This window comes from Paramisgurnus dabryanus, chromosome 18 (assembly GCF_030506205.2).
Source record: "Paramisgurnus dabryanus chromosome 18, PD_genome_1.1, whole genome shotgun sequence".
NCBI classification, from domain to species: domain Eukaryota; kingdom Metazoa; phylum Chordata; class Actinopteri; order Cypriniformes; family Cobitidae; genus Paramisgurnus; species Paramisgurnus dabryanus.
In genome coordinates, this window is record NC_133354.1 from 22,141,972 (window position 1) to 22,154,930 (window position 12,959).

At 36.3% G+C, this 12,959-nt stretch overlaps 1 protein-coding gene across 3 annotated transcripts in view; it reads left to right on the forward strand.

The window, feature by feature from the left end:
* Positions 1–7,952, forward strand: part of LOC135776520 (actin-binding protein WASF3) — a 33,284-nt gene extending 25,332 nt beyond the window's left edge. For all 3 annotated transcript variants that reach the window (XM_065287285.2, XM_065287284.1, XM_065287286.2), the window contains 7 exons: positions 526–660; positions 1,067–1,220; positions 1,328–1,445; positions 4,130–4,305; positions 5,491–5,739; positions 6,213–6,592; positions 6,743–7,952. In XM_065287285.2, coding sequence (XP_065143357.1) covers positions 526–660; positions 1,067–1,220; positions 1,328–1,445; positions 4,130–4,305; positions 5,491–5,739; positions 6,213–6,592; positions 6,743–6,900 — 1,370 coding nt within the window. In that variant the 3' untranslated portion in view covers positions 6,901–7,952. The remainder of the gene's footprint in view (positions 1–525; positions 661–1,066; positions 1,221–1,327; positions 1,446–4,129; positions 4,306–5,490; positions 5,740–6,212; positions 6,593–6,742) is intronic.
* The last annotated feature ends 5,007 nt before the right edge of the window (positions 7,953–12,959 follow it).

Below are 12,959 nucleotides of genomic sequence, written 5' to 3' on the forward strand. Positions count from 1 at the left end.
TTGAAAATCTGCCTTTTCCATGTTTAAGTGCTATAATTTGGTTCCCAGTGCTTCTATCAACCTAGAAAATGTGAAAAAGATCAACCCAGTAACTTAGTTTTGGTAAACCATTCTCTGAAAGCATGTGAAAAAATAGTTCATTGAAATTTGGCTCCCCTTGTGATGTCAGAAGGGGATAATACAGCCCCTTAATCTGCACTATCCAACCACGGCACTGCCATTTAGTACAGAGATCAGCTCATTTGCATTTATAAGGACACAAAAACGGCACATTTTGCTCACCCCTACAAACTGTAAATTTTAACATGTTATAATAAATTATCTGTGGGGTATTTTAAGCTAAAACTTCACATACATACTTTTGGGACACCAAAGATTTATTTTACATCTTTAAAAAAAGTATTGTGAAATGTCCCCTTTAAATGTACAAATATGAATTACGGTGTATCTGTACATTTAGATTGTTTGTTTGAAAAATGACCAGTTTGTCCTTGCATTTGAACTCTTGTGTTTTTACTGGTTCAGGTCGACATGCGGAGGACATATTTGGAGAGCTGTTTAATGAAGCCAACAGCTTCTACATGCGCATGAACAGTTTACAAGAGCGCGTCGATCTGCTGGCGGTGAAGGTCACACAGTTGGACTCCACAGTGGAGGAGGGTGGGTAAAAATTATTATTCATATGCAAGCTATGACCTCATCTTCAACAGAATATAAACACAGGGATGTTGATGCCACTAGTCTGGTCAGTAAATTCATATGTACAAGTCACTTCAACTTCCTGTTTTATATCCTTAATAAAGATGAATTGATATAACTCATAAAAAAATTGAAATTGCTTGACTTTTTTACATTAATTTTTTGTCGTGACTTATTTTTTAAATTATTTTTTATAGTAAACTGGGCTGTGCGAAGTATGATAAATAAGATGCAATGATGCATTAAAATGTGTTTACAAACAGACCATTTTATTATGGGGACAATTCCTAGGGTTGTAAATGTAAAATTGTATCAGTGCATTCTTTGGCACCTTTACATTTTGCTGGGGTCTGTGTTTGTGGTGCAGTCTCGCTACAGGACATCAACATGCGAAAGGCATTCAAGAGTTCTACCATCCAGGACCAACAGGTGGTTACCAGAAACTCTATTCCTAATCCTGTCATGGAGGTGTACCAGCGCTGTGACAAACCACCTCCTCTAAACATCCTCACACCTTACAGGTGAATACTGCTTACAAAGACGGTCTGGGTCTTATTTAAACCAAAAATAACTGCAAGTCACTTGACATAAGCTGTTTTTACCAAGTTAGCCTTCTTCTGTTTTACAGGGATGACAAAAAGGATGGGTTAAAATTTTACACAGATCCATCCTACTTCTTTAATCTTTGGAAGGAAAAGATGCTACAGGCCACAGAAAACAAGAGGAAGGAGAAACGAAGGCAGAAGGTGTGTGTGTGTGTGTGTGTGTGTGTGTGTGTGTGTGTGTGTACCTGGTAATTATCACGTTGGGGGGACCAATTGTTCCCACAAAGATAGGAATACCAGCATTTTTCATGATTTTCACAAAAGTTTAATGCCTTCCAGAAAATGTTCTTCTTTAAGTATATAAACAAACAATATTTCAGATGAAAGAACAGACCCTCTGCTTTCAAAAAAAAAAAAAAAAACCTTTCATCCTACCTTCATTAATTCTCTTGTAATCACCTCTCAAACATGGGAAGGTTTCTTCAAAAACACCCAATTTTGAGCAAAAGCTGAGATAAATCCATTTTTGCGCAGGGCATTTGATAGAGATCAGATGCAGAGCGATCTTTAAAACATACACGGAGTTCTTTCTCTTTCACATGAGGCGCTACTTCCGGGTTGTATAAGTTGCAGAAGTAATAGCGGTATTGCGGAAAGACGGAAAATCTCGTCATTGGCGGGGAAGCGTTTTCTCTTAATTGACGAGATATCTCGTCAATGGCGGTGAAAGAGTTAATATAAGAGAAAATATTACAGGTGTCTTAAAATGAACTAATTTGTTTTGAACACACAATTAACACTTTTATTGCTAAAATTGCATTTATACAAACTTTTAAGCACAACCCATTATTTTCAGTCAATAGAAATTTTACTATAGAAATCACTGCACTGCTATACAGAGGATTACAATGTTGTAGCACATGCCAAAAACTTGTAGCACAAAAAACACAAGTGAGGCTCATTACATAAATAGACAGGTCAGATAATCAATGTAATATAGTAAAATCATTTCTGAATCACTTTTGCATTTAATAAAGTCACATACCTTCTATGTAGAAAACAGAGAACAATTTAACATATTGTATTAAAGGAGCATTTCACCCATGGAAACATTAATCTTTATTAAAGTGGATCATATTTGTAGTCAAAATGTAACATAAATTTAGAATTTGCTGCCTATTTGACCGAGAAAAGAAGTGTTTGTAGTCTCACCCCCTCAACAAAGATATTGGACTTTCTTCTTTCAATGATGCAAAATGATGATTTTTACATCATTGAAAGAAGGAAGTGCAACAATGAAATCCCTGTCTCAGGGGAAACAGAGGGAATGATGCATGACCATTCAAAAACATGACTGGGGTTCTAACTATACAAAGCTTAATGCAAATGGGTGAAGTGTCCCTTTAATGTGTTTTTTGGCACCTTTAAAGAATATACTGTTCATAGAATAATTACGCTATAGACCGTTTCATCGAACGACGCGACATGCATCTGGTCCGAACTTTACTTCCGGTTTCAGTTTTTTTTAACTCTTTCACCGCCAGCGTTTAAAAAAAATGTTGCCAGCCAGCGCCAGCGTTTTTCATGATTTTCACAAACTTTTAATGTCTTCCAGAAAATGTTCTTCTTCAAATATATAAACATACAATATACCAAATGAAAGAACAGACCCTCTGCTTTCAAAAAAAAAAAAAAAACGTTTCATCCTACCTTCAGTGGTTCTTTTGTAATCAGCTTTTGAATATGGGTAGGTTTCTGCAAAAACACCACATTTTGAGCAAAAAGCAGAGTTAATTCCATTTTTGTGACGGACTTTTCATAGAGATCACATTCAGAGCGATCTTTAAAACAGACACGAACATGCAGCAGCTTGCCATAGGGCAATACTTCCGGGTTTAAAAAGTTGCGGAGTTTACCAGAAGTAACGCGTTGACCACGGATGCCGCTTGTTTATGTTGTTACTGCTGAAACCGTCTATAGCGCCCCCTTTGGCATTGCTGAGAATGCGGCATGTACTTGACTTGCATTATGATTTAAGTGAGCTGTGCCGGCCAGTGACTTCTTTATCGAGGGCGCATGATGCCAAACTCATCACAACATATTTTTAGCCCATCATGTGTATGGCTTGTCATTTAAAAATATGTGTTCAGTGCATCATGTAAACTTATGTGCATCATGTGTGATTACAAAATACGAGCCTGCTGCAGAAGCTTCGAAGGGTTATGATAAAGAGACGCCCACGTTTGCCAAATACTCGCTTAATCTCATGTGTAATCCGAGTTTACTGTTGATTTAGTGTTTTGAGAGTATTTCATGAACGTAAGGGTCTCTTTTATCATAAACCCTTTTGTTGCTTTTTGATGTTTTTTGACATGACACATGATGCACATAGGTTCACATGATGCACCGAACACATATTTTGACATAATGAGCAACACACATGAGACTCCAAACACATATTTTGAATTCACGCCCCATGGAGGAGAAGTAACCGGCCCTCACTGAGCATGAGAAGTCAAGTGTTGGCTTTTTTACCCTTTGCTCTTTTCTTCCAGTTCATCATTATCCCCATCATCTTCACCGCATGACTCATTTAGACAGGCTGAGCACAAGCCCTTTACTCCTATTGGTCTGTGAGCGTGTGTTTTGACAGCATGCAACTAAACAAGGAAGATGAAGTATTTGGAGGAGATCTGAAGGGTGGCTGAGTATAACGGAAAGAAAAGTGATGTCAGTTTAGAATAGAGTCACAGAAACCATTTAGCCCATCCAGACCTGCTTTTTACACACATGTTCTGGGTTTAAGTACAAGCTGTCAACTCCTAACCCACTAACATCTACAGGGTAAAAAAATCACAAACATTTTCTCTGTTTTCCTTCCTTAGCAAGAACAAAAACATACGGAAGACCCCACTCGTGAGGTAAAGAAAGTTCGTAAAGCTCGTAACCGCCGTCAAGAGTGGAACATGATGGCGTATGATAAGGAGTTCCGCCCGGACACTCGTCTAACACCCTCTCCTTACCACGGCATGTCCTCTGAGGGCTCACTTTCACCTGATAGGTGAGTAACCTGTTCTGTATAAAGTATGTGTAGGTCACATCAGTGCTATCAGACAGATTTGATTGAGTTGTTTTATTTTAGTATCAACATTATCTTTTAACTGCTTAGGAGAAATAGAAACAAATTAAACAACTGTACAAGTGTCAGAGCTATACTATTATATTATTGTAGATTGTATGGCTATCACAGTGTAAAGGTGGAAGATGCAAAGGAGATTACTACTAAATAATACTAAAGAATTCAATGACAAAAACCACTAATACGCTTCGCTTAACCGGGGTTTAGAATAACTATTTCAAGTATGAAAACCCCTTAAAGGGACACTCCATTTTTTTTTTGAAAATATGCTCATTTTCCAGCTCCCCTGTAGTTAAATATTTCATTTTTACCGTTTTTGAATCCATTCAGCTGATCTCTGGGTCTGGCGGTGCAACTTTTAGCATAGCTTAGCACAATCCATTGAATCTGATTAGACCATTAGCATCGCGCAAAAAAAATAACCAAAGAGTTTCAATATTTTTCTATTTAAAACTTGACTCTTCTGTAGTTACATCGTTTACTAAGACCGACAGAAAATGTAAAGTTGTGATTTTCTAGGCTGATATGGCTAGGAACTATACTCTTATTTTGGCGTAATAATCAAGGACTTTGCTGCCGTACCATGGCTGCAGGAGGTGCAATGATATAACGCAGCAACCAAAATAGTCCCCTGCTTTTGAAAGATACTAAGGGGACTATTTTTGGCTGCTGCGTAATATCATTGCACCATCTGCAGCCATGTTACAACAGTAAAGTCCATGGAACTTTTAATTTTCTGTCGGTCTTAGTACACAATGTAACTACAGATGAGTCAAGTTTTTAATAGGAAAAATATTAAAACTCTTTGGTAATTTTTTTGCGCGATGCTAATGGTCTAATCAGATTCAATGAATTATGCTAAGCTATGCTAAAAGTTGCACCGCCAGACCCAGAGATCAGCTGAATGGATTCAAAAACTGTAAAAATTAAATATTTAACTACAGGGGAGCTGGAAAATGAGCCTATTTTCAAAAAAAGTGGAGTGTCCCTTTAAAAGTCCTTGGGGAGATTAAAAGGAGAGGTGAACTATTTCTTTTAACTATAAATAAAGTGTTATCAGACATTTTCACATGTATATTTATTGTATTCATTATTAATATAATTCAGGTCTGGTATGTCGGATGAACACTCGTACCCGGCTAGTCCTAACCACCCACAGGACACTGGTGGAGCAGGGGTTGATGGGAAAGACACAGGCCCCGCACAGACTCAGTCACTGGACCGAGCGTATCGGCCCCCCGCATCATCCTCGGCAGCAGCTCGACAGCATTCTTTGGGTCGTGTGCAGGGACACCACGGACCTCCGCCAGACTCCTCTCTCAACGGACCACGCCCAACAGCTGCCAAAGAATACAGGCATGTGCTTTTCCCCTTTACTACTTTAAACATTTTTAGTTTTACAGATGGTTCATTCCAACCATTTTCCTTGGGCCTCCTTTTAAAGTACATACACGAAAGTTCGAGCCCTCCTAATCCTTTTTTATCTATCTTTCAGTTTGATCCAGCCATTACGCTGACGAGCACGTTAAGATAAAGCAAGCCAAACTGAAATATTTATTTTATACAAAACAATAAATATCTTATTTTGACATTGTTAGCATACGATTTTTAAAAAACAATTTTATCAGTGGAACATTTTATGCACCTTTTTTTGAGCTCCATGTAAACCCCGTAAACTCTGGCGCCCTCTTAAGGGGGTTCAGACCCCTGGCTGGGAATCACTGCTACATATCAACTGCCACCTCTTAACAGCTATCAGCTGGACAGTCTCTAAAAATGATTTGTGACCAAGTGAATGATTTGTGATTTTCTCTATACTCACTTTGCAGCGGCCATCAACTACCCGAGCATTTTGTCCCACCTGCACCTCCTCCACCCCCACCCCTCATCCCCTCATCTCAGACTGCATTTGACAGCACGTCTGGACCTCCATCACTGGCCCCGGGTACCGTTGCTAACCTCACACGACCCTACAGTCCATCTCCTCCTCCTGCACCTCCTTCCGCCTACTCCTCCTCCCCTTCACATCCTGTGATGGGCGGCCCACCGGTGGCCCCACCTCCTCCTCCGCCAGGCCCTCCCACCCATGCCCCATCCCCAGGCCGGGTCACACACCCAAGTGGAGAGTCCACTCTACCCAGGAAGGGCCAGGTGCCACTTATCCCCATGAGCGACGCGCGTAGCGATCTGCTGGCTGCCATCCGGAGAGGTTAGTGCAACGAGCAATGATATTACAAGTATTTCAAATTCCAAGATTAAGGATTATTTTGTGGTTTTATAGAATAGTATAATGTGTAAAAGTTGGAAAGTATCAGCTATTTGCAGATCAAATGTTAAGAGCCGTTGTCATCTCTTTCAGGCATCCAGCTGCGTAAAGTGCAAGAGCAGAGAGAGCAGGAAGCTAAGAAAGAGCCAGTAGGCAACGATGTGGCCACCATTCTGTCCCGACGCATCGCAGTCGAATACAGCGAATCGGACGAGGACTCTGAGCCAGAGGAGAACGAATGGTCCGACTGAGGCAAGGGGAAGACAACCGCGACCGCTCACCATCACGATGCTGCTATTTCCCATAACTGCACATACACATCGCTGTCCTCAGAAGTACAGAGCTACAGCCAGAGTCAGATGCTAAGGAGGTCACGACTGAACCGTAGAAAGAAGTAATGAGAGTTTGTGCAATAAAAAGAATATGGTACACAGGTGAAGTGCAGAAATAGACAATATTTGTGTAAGCTACATATTTGTAGGTGAAGCACATGAACTTTCAAAATACAGAGTATCTCATAATTCCAGCGCGTAAGCATTTATTTCAGAGTTGCTAAGAAAATGAAGTATTTGTGTGATTTTGAGTATATTTTTGGGAATACATATCCGTCTTTTGTGGTACATGAAGATTGTCAGCAGTGGTATTAGCACTTGTATTAACTTTGTTAAAGGTCATTGCTAATGTATTGTTACTAATACAAATTTATTGGCCGTATATTTGGTTTGTGTAAGATGCCCTGAGTGCAGTATGGACAATCAAATCCTTAGTATATTGTAGTAAATATTATTAACTTCAGACTCTCCATTTTAAAAAATGTTGTCACTTTGTTCAATTGTGGACAGTGTTGTGATGAATATTTATACCCCAGTATAACAGTGAGTAATTGTATTAATGGTTTAAATATTTGCGTTTATTCTTTAATGCACAGATGTGGCCATTATACATTGTTACCGCTTGCAGTTGACTAACAGTGTGTTTGTGTGTGACTAAATGTGTCTGATAAAGTGAAAGAAAGACATTTTATTTTTCTATTGTGTTTTCGTCCTCAAAAACACTTCGACATGTTGACACACTGTTTCATGACTAAAAAAAGCACTGCTGTCAGAAGAAGAATATTGTTTGTCAATACTCAGTCATTTATAAGCATTTCCAGTGTCTTTTACAATTTCTTGTTGTATTTTTGTAACACTGCTTGAAAGAAGGAATTAGCAATCTTGTGTATTGATGTCCGTCACAATGTAAAATTATAGCTTAATATGCATGTATGAGTAACAAATAAAACAAAACAGCCTTATAATCATAATTTCTGATCCTTTGATTTGAAATTTTTTTATTTCTCACATACACTGTCACTGGTATATACAACTAGCAGTGAAACGTAAATCAGACTGCACAAAAGAAAATTACTTTTTTTTTAAAGGTCAGATCCCATTTTTAAAGCTTTAGTTAGTGTGTTATGTTCAACCTGATCTCACAAATTTTCGTGAAAAAGTCACGCATTATTTTGTTCAGGTTTTTTTGCACCATTTTACGTGCCCATACCACGCATTTCTTTTCCGTGTCATTTCACGTATTGGTTACTCCACTGTTTTTCCTATTTTTATACAATTGTCACTTCAGTTTGGGGTTAGATTTGCTGTTTGTGTTAGGATGTCACTGTAAGAACTACACAATTTTTTCGTATGCTTTTTAAACCATTGTCGCCTGACATTACGGTTAGAGTTGGGTTTCGGTAAGGATGTCATTTTATGTAACAGAAAGTTGTTTTAACGCCAAACTGAAGCGACAATTGTAAGAAAATAGGAAAAACAGTTGAGTTGCACTTCAGCACTTCATTTTTAAAAACACTGTAAAAAACAGAGGAAAAAAACGAGCAAATGCATTGCAACAGAGTGCCAAACGTTTGCCATTAAAGAAAATAATGGTAAAACACCATGAACTGAAGTAATGTGTTTACACAGCAACATGAAAAATGCTAGATTTACCATTCTATACAATAAAGCATTTTACATTGTAATCTAATATGACAAACCATTATTTGCAATGGTATATGCTGCACTTTTTTGATTTTGATTATGGTTTACAGGTGTAATTTTACATTTAGCCAATATAATTTCTGTGCTGTTTTAATGCTGTTAACTTATAGCGTGTCATATAAATAAGGTCACACTCCCAAAAATTCATTACAGAAAACCAATAGTACTTTTTCCTGGTATTTTTTCTTGCTTAAAATTATCACTATATGTTCTAACACCAGGTGAAAAATTAAATAAGAAATAATTAAAACATTTAAACTAAAAAAACACAACACATTAATGACAAACATTTTATTACAATGCTTATATACTCCATTACAACGAAATATAAATATAAAGAATATACATATATCCTAGAAAAAATTTTGTTAAATACAACATTGACAATCAAATTAATTTCATCATTGCATTGTATGGCTTTCGCACACTACAGTTTGGACAGAACAATGGCTACAACTCCAATTCATTTTGGGTCTTGGTGCCTTTAAAAAATAAAAGAGAAAATGGTTATATGTCATTTATATCATATCAAGTTATACCCAAATCACCTATATATATTCAACATTATGTCTGTTTATGTAATGTTACTTATTCTTTTCTGTAATTACTGCACAAAAACAACTGAGCCAAACATAACATTCAATAACATTTGACAAACAAACAGGGTTGCATTTCCCAAACAACGACAGCTGCTAAACCACAATAGTACGAAGCATAGTTTCCCAAAAACATAGTCACTTTGTTGCACATTCATTGTTTGAACCATGATGCTTCAACAACACAGTTCAAGATATTTCATTAATGCTGAGTTCTCTCTTATACGTCACCCCTCCAAGGCATTCCCTAAAAGCCTGTAGGCTTATACGCATGCGCATTTTTCAAAAACAGCGCTTTAATTAATTCTGCTTGCAAACTAAAAGACGTAAAATGGATTTTTTATGTATTAAGAATGATGGATAGAACATGCACATGTTTTTTGCTTATTTGTTCAAAAGCATGATTAATGCCAGTCTACATGTCATAATAAAAAGGAACTATGCTTCTAACGACAGCTCAACAGCTGTAATCAAAACCACACAAGTTTGCGAATGTCAGCCGGAACGATGGTTTCGGGAAACACTCGAATCTCTAAACTATGCTGAAACGATCGAACTTGCGACCACAGATTTTGGGAAACGTACTGACAAATGAACAAACAAACTAATAACAGGCAGGTATATATACATGACAAGAACCAATCACAAAGCAGAGACAATCAGTAACCATGACAACAAACAGGCAGTGGGTGGAGTATCAATAACTGTCCATTGTAACAAAAGAGTGGACAGAATGGCCAGGAAAACATGAAGGAACACAGAAAATAATAATAACAATGATTTTTGCCGTGTGGGCCACCCACTTAGATTACATGGCAAAGCCTTGTTGTTAGCATTTTGTTTTCAAACGAGTTAATTCTAAATATTAAATGTGTTATTTTTCGTAATAACACAATTCTATGAACTTCATCTGTACTCTATTCCAAAGCCGTCTGTATAGTTGTTTGTATAGCAAGTAATTGCAGCAAAAAAAGACATATTTCCAAATTATAAATGTTTTTTCTAGATGGTGAAGGAAGTCTCGTCATGTAACACTTCAAATAACGAAAAACTCTCTTGACATGTCCGTCAAATTTCGCACTCTGTACACCCTGTATAATTTTTAAAATTACAGTGCACTAGGCTACAGCTTTTATTTGAGGAACTATACCTTCAACAGGGACGTGCACAGATATTTTGAGGGGCAGGGGCTCAAGTGAAATAAAGGGCACTTCTCATAATTATGTATAAAAAAGTATATATATTAATGCAATTTTGACTTCCTTTTTAAAAAAATATTAAAAAGTTCATTAATTTTATCTTCCTCAAACTCACACAATTGTTTACTTTTCAAAAGATGTCTACAAAATAATCAGTTGTTCACACAGACACCATGGTCTCCTTAGTAGTCTAGGTTTATAGAGCAGGAAAGGAAGCCATTACACAATGTGCATGTTTTGAAAACATTAAATTACATATTAATTACAAATTTGTTAAAATGCTAAAAACAAAGTTTTGACTGCCGAGTTAGCGCTACATGCCAATAAATGCTATATCATATGCTAGCGTTTAGCTGATTAGTTGTTACTCAAAATGTATTTTTGTCTGATAAGGGCTCAAAATATAAGGTCTGTTTACTAATGTGAGCTTCTGGCATGAGCCTCAGAGCAGAGCTCAACATTATTATTCATATCCCTTTCAAATAGGGCAAAAATAGACCATTTCATTCAAATGACAAATTCTAGGGTTGTAAATGGACATGTAAAAACGTTTCTGGATAATTTTTGCACTTAATAAATTATCAAATAACAATTTAACATATAATGACAACAGACTAAGGAAAGGTAAAGCCAATCATATTAGCGATTTGAATTTTGGAGGCGGGGCTCATCTGTTAACCGTTTGTGTGCCAAAAATAGCGCTATTTTTCTTTATATAAGAGTTTAAATCTCATTTAAATGATTTCTGGATAAATTCATGTTAAATTAAATAAGCAACAAGTAAAAAACACAAGAAACAGACAGACATCAGTTGTTATATGAATAAAGATCATATTATTTTTTTTTTTTTAAAAAGCACCCCAGAAAAAAAGGGCACTTTCTCTCCAGAAATAAAAAGGGCAGGTGCTCAAGCCCCCTTTGATGTCTATGTGTGCACGTGCCTGACCTTCAATATTAAAAAATCGAGTTACAGTGTTCGTGTATCTGCTTTTACATGTCTTACATTTACAGTAGTGTCTAATCTCATGTCAAATAAATAAAACATTTCAAGTGTTCTAGTGTCTATCTTGATGCGAACAAAGATTTAACATTTAAATATTGTTATTTTCATCACTTAATGTCAAATGTCAAAGCAGAGCCCTGTGTAATTTGACCGTTCAGATACAGCTGCTTACCATAAAATGACAGAACCAGAAGCCTGAGAGCTATACATATTGTGTCGTCATAAATTCGACAAGTTTTGTCATGGGGGTTTGTGATTATGTCACATGACAATAAGACTAACACAGTTCGAGTTTATTTTATTATTGAACAACAACATTAAATATCAAAAATCCAATTTTTTCAATGCCACATGAACAGAAGGTATCAATCTGTTACCAAAGAAGATTTAGAGAAGAATTACAAAAAAATGAGTAGGCCTAGCCTAATTTTAAAATATTAGATGTTTTCAGAGCTTTTTTGTTTTTACTTTATACAGGGGTACTGTATAATTTAAAACCATTCATAAAATGTGGGGCCCAGTATGTTTTGGTACTTCCTAAAACAAAAAATAACTGTAATATTATATTGTTCATTATTAATGATCTCTCTCAAAATAAAAAAGCAAATCAAAAACACCAATGTCTACTACATGACCTTAATTTCTTCTAATATATATATTTCCATATCTTTCCAAAAAAAGTCTCTACATGATGTATATCCACTTAAATTTGTAAGAAGGAAATTAACTTAAAAATTTTGTGTTGAAACTACTTGAATTATTTTAGTAAATATAACCATCTAGGCAGTGGACTTGTACTTCCCAGCATGCTTTGCATGCAACTGCATTTGCACATTTTTTAAGTAAACAACACATATGTTTTTTACAGTGTAATTTAACTTTACTTAAGTAAACTTAAGTAAATTCTACTTATTGTTTTTTTTTGTTCATTTAAATCAGCTTTTCGACATAAATTTTCACAAAAGTGAAATTTACTTGAAAAACCTGAATGCAAAAAATTGCAAAAAAAGTAAATTTTAGTTATTATTTTTTTAGTGTGTGATTTATATAGTATATTGATTATGTGCATCCTCAAGTCATTAAATTCTTTTAATCTGAAATGTATAATGACAGAGTTGAACATTTATTATGTTAAGCTGTCACAGCAGATAAAAGCATGGTGGGTTTTGGCTTTTCTTTAGGTGTATTGTTAAGTATTATTGTATGATAATAATATGTGTGTTGTTAGCACATGGGAATATAGTTTCATTCTAAAGGTCTGGGAACCATGGCTCCTTTAAATGGCCAAGGACCATCCAAGAGGCCAAATGACTGATACATAATATAAAGTTTGCTCTGAGCCTTGTCATGTTTAGGGGTGAGGAAATGTCTTCACCAAATAACAGCCCGGTGAGCGACCAGTAAAGCATTAATTCATGAAAGTTTTTAAGGTTTATAACAACAATGGCAAACTAGATCCCACTATTGCTTCAAACA